This window comes from Siphateles boraxobius, unplaced genomic scaffold (genome assembly GCF_051911475.1).
Source record: "Siphateles boraxobius isolate OS27281-9 unplaced genomic scaffold, OSU_SipBor_1 47, whole genome shotgun sequence".
Classification (NCBI taxonomy): Eukaryota; Metazoa; Chordata; class Actinopteri; order Cypriniformes; family Leuciscidae; genus Siphateles; species Siphateles boraxobius.
The window spans coordinates 1,168,822-1,185,329 of record NW_027509108.1 but is presented as its reverse complement, the minus strand read 5'-3'; the positions used below and the strand labels follow the sequence as shown (position 1 = coordinate 1,185,329).

Below are 16,508 nucleotides of genomic sequence, written 5' to 3'. Positions count from 1 at the left end.
AATCAGCCACTGCACAATGTCTGAGCAAAAAGAAGCTAACAGTTTATCAAATTAAAAACTGCATGCTATTTTTTTCATATTTCCCCAGAGGCTACTGAGGTTCAATTGGTAAAAATATAGAATTAAAATAATAGAGGATCTCACTCATGTTCCCAAGTTGTTTTCCTTTCAAAGAAAGGATGACTACTTTATGTCATGATATAATGGATATTTTACAACTTTCATTTGAAGGGAACATATAAATAACAGATTGGACAATAACTTGAGGGATACAAGCTAAAAACCTTTATTATAATCAAGGTTTATAATTGATTATAATATAATATATAGTTGTATAATATAATATAGAATTGTTACTTTTGGAAAAAAATCACATAGGCTAAAATGGTGCTATATGGTGGTTCAAAATGCTGTAAAATGGTTCAAATTATTTTCTTTAATCAACTTAAATATGTTTTGAGTTCAAGTGATGTTATTTGTGACTGAGACAGCTTTAAAATCTCCATTGTTCAATATTTTAAGGCAGTAAGATCATTATCTTTATTGGGGACACAAAAGGCCCAGAGAATGACTCAGCTAAGACTTCACACGTGCCCCTCTGGAGAAAGATGAGGGAGTGCTGGACCATCTTATGCGCTCTGTTGTCATGGAGATGATCACGTCGTAATGCAGCACTGTTGCCAGTGTTGCCAGATTGGACTGGTTTCCGCCCAATTGGGCTTCTTTTGTTAGGATTGGACCAGAAAATAGGCATTGTGCAGACAAAATTTGGGCTGTTTTTTTTTTTAAATAACTGGCGGGTTTCTTCTTCTTCTTCGCTTTTATGTTTAGTTATGTTATTTTAATATGTTCCAAGTTCGAACACGCGTACAATAAAGAAAGAAGCCTATCACAGAATCTGTAGTGTACACATTTGTGTACACATTTTTTTCCTTAACACAACTGTTTGAGCCGGATAAGAGAGACCTGTCAATCAATTTGTCATCTTTGATGTTGGTGAGCCGTCTCGTGAGTAACGGGGGTTTAGCGCGATAAAGGACCAGATTTTCACAAAACCAAAGTGGCAAAAGTTGCAGTGTAAAGAATAGGAAACTCAAAACTTGTAACTCTGAAATCAGAGGACAATTGAATCGAAAGTGATTATGGAATTATATGCTACTCCTGACAAGCATCAGTTTTGACTGTGCAAAGTTCTGCCGTTTGTTCTAGCTACTTCACGCAATATGTTTAAGTGCAACACAAAACTAAGTGCATTATTATTGTATTATTGTACAGTATGAATGACACATTTTTTGAGTTTTTTGTTGCATTTTTTAGCATGAAAATATGCTAAATGCCTGCTAATTATGTTGCTTTTTCACTTATATTGTGCACTTTTTGCATTTAAATTGATAAATTAATTATTATTACTATTATTTACATTGAAAATTATGATTTTCCAATGATTAAAGTAATTGATTCATTGCCGTTTAGTAGGCCATTCTACAAAGATATTTTAGTCATATTTGCTAAATCTCTTTAATGCATTTGCTCTGTTTTCTGTTTTCTTGGTTTATTTTCATTCTATCTTATCATAATTTTTTGTTTTAAGGAGATACAAATCGTTCTTATCAACCTTGAATGACATGGCAATAAAATTCTATGGCATTATTTTGGCAGTTAATGATTTGGGCGTGTTTTCTTGTAGTGGGCGGGTTTTGGTGAGATTTAAGGGTGGAAATCTTCGACTCAATCTGGCAACACCGACGGACTGTTGGAATCAGGCTGACGGGAGCGCGCACTACGCACTAGTCTGGGCGAGACATAATCCGAAGAGGGTGTGAGAACGGGCCATCGAGATTCTGCAGATTTACACATTATTTTCACATCTTTCAAGTCAACATGCGTGAGATAGTGCATCTTCAGGCGGGCCAGTGCGGGAATCAGATCGGAGCGAAGGTAGAACAAGAAAAATAAACATTTTCTCACTTCTATGTTTTATAGGCCCTTTCATTATCTTCAAAATATAATGATTTGCGCTGTTAGTAATCAATCATTTTATGTACAATCTTTGTAGCAGTTTTCTGAAGGTTATCGAATTCGATGGCTTTTTGAATTGTCTGTAATGCGAAGCGATCGATGCGTTTTTCTTTATGTCGTATTTGTTTGATGCGTATGTCTCGCCGGGTGCGCGAGAGGGGTGTGGCGGCTGGCTCGCGCCATAACTAGCCTTAAAATCATCCAAAATACTGCAAGATTATTAATAATAAGCATTTTAATTATAACGACACGTTTAATAGAAAATATCAGTGTCTTTTTTCGTCGTGTTTTCTTTCAATGCAGGACATTCCAATGGCGTAGCAGGCGATGCCAGACGTTTGCCAATGTTCATGTTCATGGGGGATGGGGATGCTCTTCGTTCTTGTTTTTCTCTGAAATTAGCCTACACATTTCCATCAAATTAGCTCTAAATGCAATATTAAAGAGTGTCAGCTTATATTGTGGATATTTATTAGGATGTTTATTTTTTTCATTGGCATATTTCAAAATGTGGACTACAAAAGGGGCGTTTTCGTTCTTATTGCTCAAGAATAAAAAGATACAGTTAAATCAACAGAGGAACTATACTGTACCTCAATTATGTAACGTTAGCGAAACCATGAATGAACCAAATTTTTAAAGATAATGTTCAATATTATTAAGCTATTGATTTGGCTATCAAATATCATAATTCATAAATTATATGCATTTATAACAGTTTAAAACCATGTTAGAATGCACCTTTCTAATATAGTGTCTCTTATCCTAATGTAGTGTGGTTTTACTGTTCACAACAGATATTGCAAAAAATATGATACTGGACAAACATTATATTGCATGTTCAAGAGGATTTTGAACTAGGTGTATAACCATCATGCTGTATACAGAAATCATGCATTTGTTTAACTTTTGAATTGATACCTTTTGTGATATAATTTTTGAGACCACTTCCCAGTGTGACCACTAGCCCTGGGCTTATTACACAGCATCAGTGATTCTTCATGGGTTCCTTTTTTCTTTTTTTTCGCTCAGTTCTGGGAGGTGATCAGTGACGAGCACGGCATTGACCCCACCGGCAGCTATCATGGAGACAGTGACCTGCAGCTGGACCGAATCAGTGTTTACTACAATGAAGCCTCTGGTAAGCACATCAACACCGTTTACCATAGGGAATGTCTTGATTCCTGGATTGACCAATTTAAGGGCCCTTGCATATCACAGACACACTCCCACCTTATACTAAATGTTTTATTTTATTACTATTAACCCTAACTTGTAGACACACGATCTACATACAAACAACTAAAGTCCTTATATTGAGATGCATTCTCTGGTTTTCTGTTTTCCCAGGGGGAAAGTATGTCCCTCGTGCCATCCTTGTGGATCTCGAGCCTGGAACCATGGACTCTGTCCGCTCTGGGCCTTTTGGACAGATATTCAGACCTGACAACTTTGTTTTTGGTATATAAACAACCTCCACTCTTATATCATTGCATGCAAACATCAGAAATATTTTTTTATTAGTGTTATACAGTGATTCACTTCTGAATGTAGAAATATCTCAGATATATTTTTCAAGGAAACCCGTGCAGACATTTTTATAGTGAAATTAAAGGGATAGCCACACTATTTAAATTATATTATTGCCTTTATTATTTATGACTTTTTTTATTCAGTGAAACACTAGTGGAGATTTTGAAAAATACAACAAAAGTCAGTAGGGTCCAGTGTTATTTTGTACCCTGAAATATATTCTTATAATATATGTTCTGCACAAGAAAGAATATCATACAGATTTGGAACAACATGAGTATCCCTTTAAATTTATTTTAAAGGAAAGATAAAATCACAGACTCCTAATGGCCTTGTAAACAAAAATGTTGTAATTTGAGTTTTTCTTGTCATTTGTATTATAGTTTATACTTTTCTATTGTATTATGCTAATTGGTTCCCACTGACAGGCTAATTTAAAATAATTAAATCTAATGAAAAACATTAGAATGAAGGTACAAAAAAATCCTGTTTTTAGCATTTTGTGCACCGCTCCTACCAGTATGGATTGCACCAGCATGATTGAATTTAGGCTTTTATTCACATATTCCAACTTTGATCTACTCCCACAGCAGTTGTGATAAACAGAAGCTCAAGCATGTTTGCTTCACGTGCAAGAACCAATGAGGTTCATTCTCTCGTGTACGCATCACGTTTGAGCTTCAGCAAGAACCAATGAGGTTCATTCTCGTGTTACGCAGCACGTTTGAGCTTCAGCAAGAACCAATGAGGTTCATTCTCGTGTTACGCAGCACGTTTGAGCTTCAGGAAAAACCAATGAGGTTCATTCTCGTGTTACGCGTTACGTTTGAGCTTCAGCAAGAACCAATAAGGTTCATTCTCGTGTTACGCAGCACGTTTGAGCTTCAGCAAGAACCAATGAGATTAATTCTCATGTTACGCAGCACGTTTGAGCTTCAGGAAGAACCAATGAGGTTCATTCTCGTGTTACGCATTACGTTTGAGCTTCAGCAAGAACCAGTGAGGTTCATTCTCGTGTTACGCATCACGTTTGAGCTTCAGCAAGAACCAATGAGATTAATTCTCGTGTTACGCAGCATGTTTGAGCTTCAGGAAGAACCAATGAGGTTCATTCTCGTGTTACGCATTACGTTTGAGCTTCAGCAAGAACCAATGAGGTTCATTCTCGTGTTACGCATCACGTTTGAGCTTCAGCAAGAACCAATAAGGTTCATTCTCGTGTTACGCATCACGTTTGAGCTTCAGCAAGAACCAGTGAGGTTCATTCTCGTGTTACGCATTACGTTTGAGCTTCAGCAAGAACCAATAAGGTTCATTCTCGTGTTACGCATCACGTTTGAGCTTCAGCAAGAACCAATGAGGTTCATTCTCGTGTTACGCATCACGTTTGAGCTTCAGCAAGAACCAATGAGATTAATTCTCATGTTACGCAGCACGTTTGAGCTTCAGCAAGAACCAATGAGGTTCATTCTCGTGTTACGCAGCACGTTTGAGCCTCAGCAAGAACCAATGAGGTTCATTCTCGTGTTACGCAGCACGTTTGAGCTTCAGGAAGAACCAATGAGGTTCATTCTCGTGTTACGCGTTACGTTTGAGCTTCAGCAAGAACCAATGAGGTTCATTCTCGTGTTACGCAGCACGTTTGAGCTTCAGCAAGAACCAATGAGATTAATTCTCATGTTACGCAGCATGTTTGAGCTTCAGGAAGAACCAATGAGGTTCATTCTCGTGTTACGCATTACGTTTGAGCTTCAGCAAGAACCAATGAGGTTCATTCTCGTGTTACGCAGCACGTTTGAGCTTCAGCAAGAACCAGTGAGGTTAATTCTCGTGTTACGCATTACGTTTGAGCTTCAGCAAGAACCAGTGAGGTTAATTCTCGTGTTACGCATTACGTTTGAGCTTCAGGAAGAACCAATGAGGTTCATTCTCGTGATACGCATCACGTTTGAGCTTCAGGAAGAACCAATGAGGTTCATTCTCGTGTTACGCATCACGTTTGAGCTTCAGGAAGAACCAATAAGGTTCATTCTCGTGTTACGCATCACGTTTGAGCTTCAGGAAGAACCAATGAGATGAATTCTCGTGTTACGCATCACGTTTGAGCTTTAGCAAGAACCAATAATGTTCATTCTCGTGTTACGCATTACTTTTGAGCTTCAGCACGAACCAATGAGGTTCATTCTCGTGTTACACATCACTTTTGAGCTTCAGCAAGAGGTTTGTTTTTCACACGTCAAGCAGATTTGGTTGAGCTTCTGTTTATGTTCGCTGATCAATATTTATATGTGACTATAAAAGCCTATATTCAATCTGTGCATCATATAAATATAACAAGTCTAATAGGTTTGGAACAGCATAAGAGTGAGTGAAGATATACAGAATTTTCATTTTTAGGTGAACTAACCACTTAATAACTTTGCATAATAAAGTGCTAATGGATTTTGTGTCCTGCTGGTACTGTAGGTCAGAGCGGAGCAGGTAATAACTGGGCTAAGGGTCATTACACAGAAGGCGCCGAACTGGTGGACTCTGTGATGGACGTGGTACGCAAGGAAGCTGAGAGCTGCGACTGCTTGCAGGGCTTCCAGCTCACGCATTCGCTCGGTGGAGGAACCGGCTCCGGCATGGGAACGCTTCTCATCAGCAAGATCCGCGAGGAGTATCCCGACCGCATCATGAACACCTTCAGCGTGGTGCCGTCTCCCAAAGTGTCGGACACGGTCGTGGAGCCCTACAACGCCACGCTGTCCGTCCACCAGCTGGTTGAGAACACCGATGAGACCTATTGTATCGACAACGAGGCGCTGTACGACATCTGCTTCCGCACGCTTAAACTTACCACGCCCACGTACGGCGATCTTAACCACCTCGTCTCGGCCACCATGAGCGGTGTCACCACCTGTCTGAGGTTCCCTGGACAGTTGAACGCTGATCTTCGCAAACTAGCGGTCAACATGGTGCCCTTCCCTCGTCTGCACTTCTTCATGCCCGGCTTCGCTCCTCTCACCAGCAGGGGGAGCCAGCAGTACCGTGCGCTCTCCGTTCCCGAGCTCACCCAGCAGATGTTCGACGCCAAGAACATGATGGCCGCGTGCGACCCGCGCCACGGACGCTACCTAACCGTTGCTGTCGTTTTCCGCGGACGCATGTCCATGAAGGAGGTGGACGAGCAGATGCTGAACATCCAGAACAAGAACAGCAGCTACTTTGTGGAGTGGATCCCGAACAATGTGAAGACAGCGGTTTGCGACATCCCGCCTCGCGGGCTCAAGATGTCGGGAACCTTCATCGGTAACAGCACAGCCATCCAGGAGCTGTTTAAGCGCATTTCCGAGCAGTTCACTGCCATGTTTCGCCGTAAGGCTTTCCTGCACTGGTACACCGGCGAGGGAATGGACGAGATGGAGTTCACAGAGGCCGAGAGCAACATGAACGACCTGGTGTCCGAGTATCAGCAGTACCAAGAAGCCACTGCCGAGGAGGGAGAGTTCGAGGAGGAGGGTGAAGAAGAGGCCGCCTGAACGCCATCTCCTCCGCCAATCTTCTGATTCATCTCCTCTCAAGTCAAGTCAAGTCTCATCACCTTTATTTATATAATTTATATAGCGCTTTATGCAATACAGATTGCTTCAAAGCAGCTTTATAGTAATAATGGGAAAATGATGCATTCCGGCTGTTGTTCAGCTCGAGTCAGTTCAGTGTTAATTCAGTTTCGTAGTAAAGATCATCAATTAATAAATTAGTTAATTTCATCTATTAAGCAGTTCTGCAAAAAAAAAAAAAAAAAATCATCGTCCAGCTCTGCGTTAGTGCAGTCGGAACAATAATATTGTTGAGTATTAAATATCCCAGTCCAGTTTTGTTAAGCAAAGAAAATCCATTCAAATTCTTGTGTGATTCTAATTCTTCTGTGATTCTAGCCCTTTCCTCATTTTGTTAAAATGACCATGGATTCACTGAATAAAGACATGACAAAACTGAAAAAAAGTTGTGCTGTGTGACTTAACAGAACAAACGTTCTTGAAATAAATTTAACTGAATGTCATTATGATTTTATTAGTAGGTCATTCCTGGTATTTGGTAATATTTCATTCCCCCAGACTTTATAAAGTGGCGGTTCACCAAAATGAAATAAAAGCTTTCCACAATTTGTTATGTCCATTATAATGAATAAAATTGCATTTAAATATTTTTTTTTATCATAAAACAAATTTCTATTGTACATGGCACTGAGGCACTTCACTGAATTTGTACTTAGAACATATTTAAGAAAATGTGCACAGTGTCTAAAATTTTTGCCGATATTGTATCTATTTGTTATTTTCTTGTGAAAAATATTTTATAAAAAACAGACTATAAGTTATGTCCCTCAGTCTAAACTCACTGTCATGCCAATAATTTAGGCTCCATCAATATGTGACACTTTTACCAGAAATTACATCATTCAGTTCTCGTTAACAATGATGCAGAATATGGTAAGTAATTTCATGTTTTTGAGGCGTAGCCTACTATAGGGAGGGTATTGTCTTAACAAATCAACCCCATTTTTCAAAATTATATTTTAATCCATATAAACAGGAAAGAGGCTGCACTATGCATAAATTGTTTTATTTGCTACAAATAGTGTGTCCTCTTTCCTGTTTATGTATTCTAATTATCAGGCCAGCATTCTTAAAGTTTAAGTTTAATCATTGAGTGAAGCCTGCTCCTATTTCCAGTAATCCATAAGTATATACAATGTACTTATTTCATTGCTGCCATATATGGTCTACTCTCCTAAACTACACGAGGAGCAGTGGGCGGCCATTTTGAGCAAAAAAACTCAACCCTGTCACATATCTCTATATTTCTCATTGTTTCAGGGTTGAGTTTTTCCACTTCATTTATGAATAATTTAAATTTTTAAAAAAAGGTCATGGTTCCAGTAAAGATATACTGACATGATGGAATATTTGATGTAATACAGAAACACTGTTGTGGATGCAGATACATGTTGACCCAGAAGGAAGGGCACAATATGAGAGAGACAAAATTAAAAATTTAATTAAAGGCAATATCTCCCTTCAAAACCAGTTACAGTATTCTATCTCAATCACACTATTCTCAACTAGCCTACTACCTGTATTTTGGGAAAAATTAGGGAAGAATATTAAAAATAAAGGCATTTCTTGCTGATTACCACCTGACACGTTAAAGACTAACACAATAAAATTGTGTTTTTTGTAACTAATCTAAATTGAAAACTTATTTTTACAAAAGATAAAGAGACCACACAATTTGTCTATTTTTAACTCCAGTCCCATAAAAATCATTGACTGAGGTGCACCTCTTCCCCACCCCCACCGCTCCGCTCAAAGCATTCCGCTAATCTACTCCAGGTTTTCCCGATCGCTCCGCAGCATCACTCACAGTATCCTTATTCTGCTCTAAACAATGCACGCCGCCATGACGACGACTCCGGTTGCCTACTTCCGGTTCCTAGCGACCTACTACCTGTATTAGCAGTGAGAGAATGAGTTTGGCCTCTACATGTGCTGTTGTTGGTTGTTTTAACAATTCAACGAAGATAAAAAAAAATCGGTACTTTCCTGTTATCCGGACCCCACGATGGCCTACCCCTAACCCCGCCCCTAAACCTACCCGTCACTAGGGTTAAGACCAATCAGGGATGAATATAGTTCTGAAATGGTATATGGTGGGGTCCGGATAACAGGAAAGTACCAAAAAATCTTTTTAGAAACTGAGTGCTTTGAGCATAAGATAAAAAGGAGCGAATGCCCATGTCCGGTTCCGTATCAGCTGTTACATTCAATGCCAGAGAGTAGACGTTTTTGGTTAGCTGTGCTAAAACTGAAGCATCCACCGAAAAAGGTGGATGTGTGTTCGCACAATTTTGTCGACAAACGCCTTATACGTTACCACCAGAGTCTGATCTATATCCATTGGCCATGTGTTTCAGATTGTGTCATCCCGTCATCGCTAAACTAAATCGAAAAAAACATTAATCAAAAGTGATCTGATCACGTTATTTTTATTAAATCACAGATAAAAACAAAATGAAAATTTGTAGCCACCGACTACTTCCCATCTTCACCGAACAATTATCTACTACTTTATTAACTTTAAAAAATATCACCATAGCCTTTACGCTAGTGCTCGCATGCTGTGTAAACAAACACTTCAGCCGGAAGTAGAAAACCGTTTAGTCCGTTGAACCCGCTATAATTCACGTTATAATTAATTAATTCTGTTATTATCAGCAATGTATAATTGTGATGTTCTATCAAAACATCTACAATAAAGTCTAAAATGTATTTGAGTGTGTTCTGTCTTCTCTTTTAATTGTATATTTTATAATAACTGGATAATTTGTGTTAATAAGCAACCACCCCCTTAGTGCCCTTTTTTTTTGTTTAGGCCACTGCCCCTCGAAATGTCTGTGCACGGCCCTGGTTGCAAATATATTTTGTAATTTATTTTAATGTAAAGGTTCATATCAACATTTTTGTTCTGTCGCCCAATAAACAATAGGTGATCAGCCTATACACATTTTGCGTAATCTTTCTAATAGGCTATTTTGAAGAAGACAGACAAATCCGTTTACAATTCATTTTCTTACATTTCTTCCTTGAGTCATATTGAGTGTTTGCTAGTTGACTAGCCTGTTATTATGAAGAAAATGAGGTCAACCGGAAGACGATAAATTAAATTTATTGAAGATTGAACAATTGAATATTATTAAAGAGATAACATGGAACAGTAGGCCTATATGAATCTATGAACAGTATTGGCAAATAAACATTTATGAACAGTAGCCTACTGGCTAAATAACAAATACATAATGTATATAATATATATATATATATATATATATATATATATATATATATATATATATACTGTATATAACAAATATATAAATAACAGGTTTAATTCATGTCACAATGATCACAGATGATGCTCTGCACCATCGGTACAGGCCTCATGGGACCAGTGAAGGCAGAACACACCCACATTTCCCCAGGCATGGAGGAATTAAAGGCCTCGCCACACACCACACATTCCTCCTCCTGGGAACCTGTGTTTGTGGTGGCAGGAGCGACTGCAGCAAAGGCAGCAGTGGCAGGGATGGAGAAGAGTTGTGTCTTTGGACGACGGCGCTTCTTCAGAGCCGGAGTAACTGCTGTTGGGGTGGAGGCAGGGGCGACTGCAGCAGCGGCAGCGGCGATGGAGAAAAGTCGCTGCTTTGGAGGACTTCAGAAGACGCTGATCCTCTTCCTTCTTTAAAGCCACCTTGACTGGGGTGTCTTTAAGGATCGCAGTTGTCCTGGAACAGTAAATAGGCAATTGGAAAAAATGATCTTGACTTATATAAGCCTAAGTGTTTGTATCATGTTTTAATGTAGGCTAATGATAGTTAAACAACTTGGAATCACTGCACATGACTGGAAAGAAAGATAAGTCAAACACTAAACTTTACTTAACTCCTGCTCCATCCTCTCTTATTTTCCTTCCTAGAACCAGCCTTAGGAAAAGGACGGACTGCCTCCGGGCTAAATTCTTGGGCAGCTTCAAGGATGTCGATGTCAGCAAATGGAAGGATTTTTTTAATTTTAAATGTAACATTCATTTATTTATTTATCCATCCATCCATCGTACCTGGAGTCGCAGAGGGTTCCGGCACCTGGTCTGCACTGTGTGATGGGGTAGGAGGTGGGGGAGGAGGACGATCTGTCACGAATGATTGGGCAAAGGCATCCTTTTCAAAGATCTCAGGATTCAGGGGCCAGATCCCGATGCAATAAAACCCAGCCGCCAGGTTAGATATTGTTGCCGCCAGGGGTAATGTTGCTGCCACCAGGGAGGGGACATCATATATGGTCATATGCTGGCCTGGATGTTTTTTCATTCACAGGTCTGCAGCTGCAGTGTTGACACAGTGTTTGAGTGGACCAAACACACTTCGATCCAGAGGCTGGAGGCGGTGGGAACAGTGAGTTGGGAAGGACAACATTACAATCCCGTGTGCCCTGCAGAAGGCTATTGCTGCTACTGAAATGTGGGAGTGGTGGTTGTCCAGCAACAGAAGCAGCATAGACTCCTTGGACACACAGGTGTGAATGGCAAAATGCTGGAGGAAAAGTAAAAAAAAAAAATCGGCCTCTTGCATCCACCCGGATTCATTGGCGGACTCAATGGAGCCAGCCGGACCATCCCTGATGAAGTGGTTCCCTATTTTTGCCTAGGGAACATGAAGAATGGGGGGACATGGTTGCCCTGCGCGTTACCCGCGAAGGCGATGGTGACCAATGTCCCCCTCTCCCCAGAAGTCATTGCTCCTACCTACCGCTCCCCCGTGTGGCTATCACTCTAGTCAGAACCTGCACGTTGGTAATGCCGGCAAAAACAAAAGAAACGTTAAATTAAATGTTAACTTTTAAATTAACTTAAGCACGTGTTTATAGTTAGACTAGTATTTATTTATTTATTTATTTATTAACATGAGTTTCATGAATATAGCTGTCTCGTCCACGTTCCAAATATTCTTCTCTGTGAATTTGTGGTGGTCCAGGACCTTCTGCAAATTGAGGTAGAAGGAGTTCACATTGAAACTAGTTGCCCGCTGAATGCTGGTGGCTTGGGGGCTGCAGATGGACAGGGAGGTGGCACGCTGGAGAAATGATGTGAGCCAGTCCTTTCCTGCCATCTCCTTGTTCTCCCACGAGGCAGGGCATTTGCAGTGAAATCTTGCTCCAAGTTGGTATGCAAGCCTGCGTACCTGAGCTCATGGAACATTTTTATAATGAAACAGAACATTTTTATAACTTATCTTGGTAATCATCTTGGTTTGTGTGTGTTTTGTATTCATATTTAACTGTATATAGTTCTGTATTTATTTGTATTCATATTTAACTGTATACAGTTCTGTATTTATTGGGGTTCATGTGTGAAAGTAGGATGTAGTTTAATTTTGTGTTTCCCTGTTTTCTTCACACTGACCTCTTTAGGGCTCAAGCCAAAGTAAATTGCAGCTTCTCTTTAAAGATAGGCCTGTAGCTTGCCCTCCTGCTCTGGGTTGCACACCCTATTTTTCGGGTTCAAGTAGCCTGGGGGCCTAACTTGCAGTGGGGTTGTCTCAGCTATCCTCTACACGTGCCGTGACAGGGTGACATGATTGAGGCCATGTATTTCAGCTGCACACCTAATGCTGACCTCCCTAGACACTATATCTAAATAGGCCCTTTCATATACCTCTGGCTCAACCTCTCCTCTCCTTGTAGTTTTTCTCCTTACTCTTGCCATTTTCTGTAGGTTCATATGGTTAAATAACTATTAAACATCGAAAACACATTCATGCATTACAAATGTTTTTATTATTTATTGCAAAACTTTTTTATTCAATGCTTAAACACATAGTGTGACTAATGCAATAAACATAACATTTCTCAAGAACAATTTTTGAAGGGGACACCAATAATTCAGGCAAACTTGTACTTGCAAGGACGTGTGTACAGAGGGGAAGGCCTTACTACTATCATTAGTGTAGCATAGAGATCGTTCCATTATCCTTCTTCTCAAAGTTGCTTTCTGGTTCAATGAAAAAACTGACTAAAACTGACTCTTCAAAACCTTTAATTTTTTTATTACAATATTTTTGAAGTTGTTTACACAATCATTCACACAATCAAATTTTCCTGACTGGCTAAAAAGGATGCCTAACTGGTGGACCCAAGAAAGGCAGGATGAACAGCCAGCCTGTGTGATTAGACTGACACAGTGTGCGCCACAATGCACATAGAGAGCTAATGTTGCTGCTCCCTCACTATTGCCTGTGCACCGCTGTACTTTCCTGCCATGTTTGAGGCGCCATCGTAACTCTGCCCACGTAAAGCAGACATGGGCAGATTGAGCCTCAACAGCACATCAGTGACCGTCCCTGGCCTGTTGTCTCTGACCAACTGTATAATCCAATAAATTCCTAATGTGGAACAAAGTCATGGTCAACATAGCGCAGACAGACACTTTCCTGCTCAACACCAGAAATATCCTAGGTACCATTAACTACTACAGAAACTGAACAAGGGCTAGAGACCTAATCTCACTTGCAATGCTTCGGATTATTGTATTGGCCATAATTTCAGGATTTCATTCTGTGATTTAGGGCTTGTGTTTGCAATGGTGCAATCAGTTAGTTTACCCCATGCACTGGATAACTGGGCACTGATTAGGTTTGGCTGATGTGCACTCACAGTCACATAATGTCGGTGGGCTTGGGAGGTCTGGTGTGCTGTACATTTTTCAATGGCTTTTTTTTCTCCAATTTCTTAAGCTTGTACTAATGAAAGCAGCATCAGGTCTATGACCTAAAGAGTACTGATTTGAAACACATTTGCTGCAGTTAAAACACAGACCCCTCTCACTGATGGACCGTGATGTAGCCATGGAAAGTCTTGGTACCATTTCTCTTGGAATGCCAATGCCTTGTTTGGAAGTATTTGTTTTTCGATACACTGGGAATGTGGTTGGTATGGCTTTGTGCAGTCACTGAGATCTGAACTAAAGACTGTGCTCCTGTCCCCTGTGCTGGTGCTGGCAGTATCGTCTCCGTGTGCTGCTTTCTCTGGCTCTCTCCCTGGTTCTTCCTCTACTCTCACTTACCCCTTTTCCACCAAAAAAGAACTGGTTCGGAACTGGTGCTGGTTCAAAGTTGGTTACGACACTGTGTACATCGCCATACGTCTTAGCTAGAAACGCTTGCAAGTATAACATTACTTTGGGATTATCTCTAACTCGTGTACCAAGAAGGCTTTAAAAACAATTGAAATGTGTAAGTCTTTTAATCTTTTCCTTTGATATGTAATCTTTTCTGATTAGTTATGTACCCCTGTCTTTTGTCTTTTTTTTTCTTTCCGTTGTGACTGTATTCTTCTTTGCTTACATAATGTTTTCAATAAAAAAAAATATAAGAAAAACTAGAAACGCTTGCCCCAACTTCAAGCATAACAATTACAATGGCGGACTACATCGTGTTTCTGCAAATGTTTCTCCTGGCTTTGCGATCCTATATTATGGTCAGAAAAGATGTTTAGAACACCCGCCCCAGCCCCCGACGTAAGCAAGACGTGGTAAAAGAACGGTTGTAGTCCAGCAAAGAGTTGGTGCCGCTTTGGAAACAGTTTTCCTGGCCGAGAACCGGTTCTTTGGCTGTCGAAACACAAAGAACTGGTTTGCGAGTAGGCACTGGCTCCGAACCGGCTCTCAAAACGCTTTGGTGGAAAAGGGTTAACTGTCTCAGGACAGTCTGACTCCTGGAACAGAAGAGGTGTTGCATAACTACCTCATCCAACCCAATAGCAAGACTTCTAAATAAAGACTCTTTTTTTCATAACACTTGTTAAATTGTGCACTTGCTAATATCTGGAGAAAAACTGCACTCTTCGTGTGATATTATATTATATTAGCTATAGTAAATGATATAAACCGACTAAATCACAGTGAAAGCGTGAAAATCTAAATGCGCACCCGCGCTAGTCTAATCTACACGACTACATCACGTAGTGTATGCGTACACTCTATGGGTGTGTGTGTGTATGTGTGTGTGTGTGAGGGATATACTACAGTATTAAACAAGCTAGGTAAAAGCATCGAGTCTGTGCCATAGACTGTAAAAAACAAGGGTAAACGTTATAATCGCTAACATAGCAGACTACATCGGGGCCAAAAGTACATTGTACACAATCATATATATTTTTTAAATGATTTATTAATGACTCAGCATCATCTATATTAAAGAGAAAATAATCACTTCATCTGATGTTTAAAGTGAATAAAATATCATTGACTTACTGGAGTTCCACAACTACTCAAAAACTTTGTTCTCTCGCACCTGACTGTGTCTGTGTGTGTGTGTGTGTGTGTGTGTGTGTGTGTGTGTGTGTGTGTGTGTGTGTGTGTGTGTGTGTGTCTGTGTGTGTTGAGGTGAAAGGGGAGCAGGCAGTGTCCCATTTGCATTTATATTGTTTTACTACTTGCACAACTATTTTAAGTATATATCAATCTTATTTACAATACACATATTTTGTTGATATTTCAGGGGTACACATGGGGAACAGGATAGTAAAATAAAGCGCTTCCAATATTACTTTACTTTTTTTTCTTTTTTCTTTACTGTTTCCAAAACCGACTTGTCATGCTGTTCCTCCACTGAACACTAGAGGGAACCAGTTTGCATAAATAAAGTGGTACCAAGAACTTGGATGTACTTCAACACAATGACATTATTAGTCAAATGAACTGTCAGAAGAGTGTCCTATTTACACAGACACACTACCTCGCACACAAACACACACACAAAGTTACCTGTTTGATCAGCCCATCCATATTGAGTACCCTTCCGTGTTAGAGAGAGAGAGAGAGAGAGAGAGAGAGAGAGAGAGAGAGAGAGAGAGAGAGAGAGAGAGAGAGAGAGAGAGAGAGCAAACACATGAGAAATGATGAGAGCAAACCAGCAGTGATACAATAGAGGAAGTCCATTCTTGGATTTCCTCTTCCATGTGTTTATGTTTTCAACTATCACTAGGCAAAAGTGTGAGTTTATCCTATATGAATGAACACACATTCGCTAGAGGACAGTTAATATATATATATGTGTGTGTGTGTGTGTGTGTGTGTGTGTGTGTGTGTGTGTGTGTGTATATATATATAAATATAAAGGTATAACAACAACACTAAGATAAAGCCACAAAAATCATTCAACTCCATACAATGTTACGTATAATAATAAGTGAGCATTTTGAAATTGTCTTAGTAAAATTAATTGGTTTCTGAAGTGATTCAAGATGAGTATCGGTCTAAGGGCAAAATATTCTAGTTCTTATTGAGAATATTGGATTATAAAGTGGATATTATAGTCAATAGACCAGCAAACGTCATGTAAGTCTCTGTCTCTCTCT

At 39.8% G+C, this 16,508-nt stretch overlaps 1 protein-coding gene across 1 annotated transcript; it reads left to right on the top strand.

Annotated features, from left to right (window-relative positions):
- Positions 1–1,692: 1,692 nt before the first annotated feature.
- On the top strand, positions 1,693–7,542 carry LOC143710397 (tubulin beta-4B chain). The gene is made up of 4 exons (XM_077201346.1): positions 1,693–1,938; positions 3,052–3,160; positions 3,370–3,480; positions 6,019–7,542. Exons 1-4 carry the CDS (start codon positions 1,882–1,884, stop codon positions 7,074–7,076), a joined length of 1,335 nt encoding a protein of 444 aa, XP_077057461.1. The 5' UTR covers positions 1,693–1,881; the 3' UTR covers positions 7,077–7,542.
- Positions 7,543–16,508: the final 8,966 nt, after the last annotated feature.

Bases quoted from the DNA above. Each gene is read 5' to 3' on its own strand.
- LOC143710397 (XM_077201346.1), top strand. From the start codon at position 1,882: ATGCGTGAGATAGTGCATCTTCAGGCGGGCCAGTGCGGGAATCAGATC. The intron at 1,939-3,051 runs GTAGAACAAGAA...TTTTTCGCTCAG, and splicing joins GGAATCAGATCGGAGCGAAG to TTCTGGGAGGTGATCAGTGA. The intron at 3,481-6,018 runs GTATATAAACAA...CTGGTACTGTAG, and splicing joins ACCTGACAACTTTGTTTTTG to GTCAGAGCGGAGCAGGTAAT.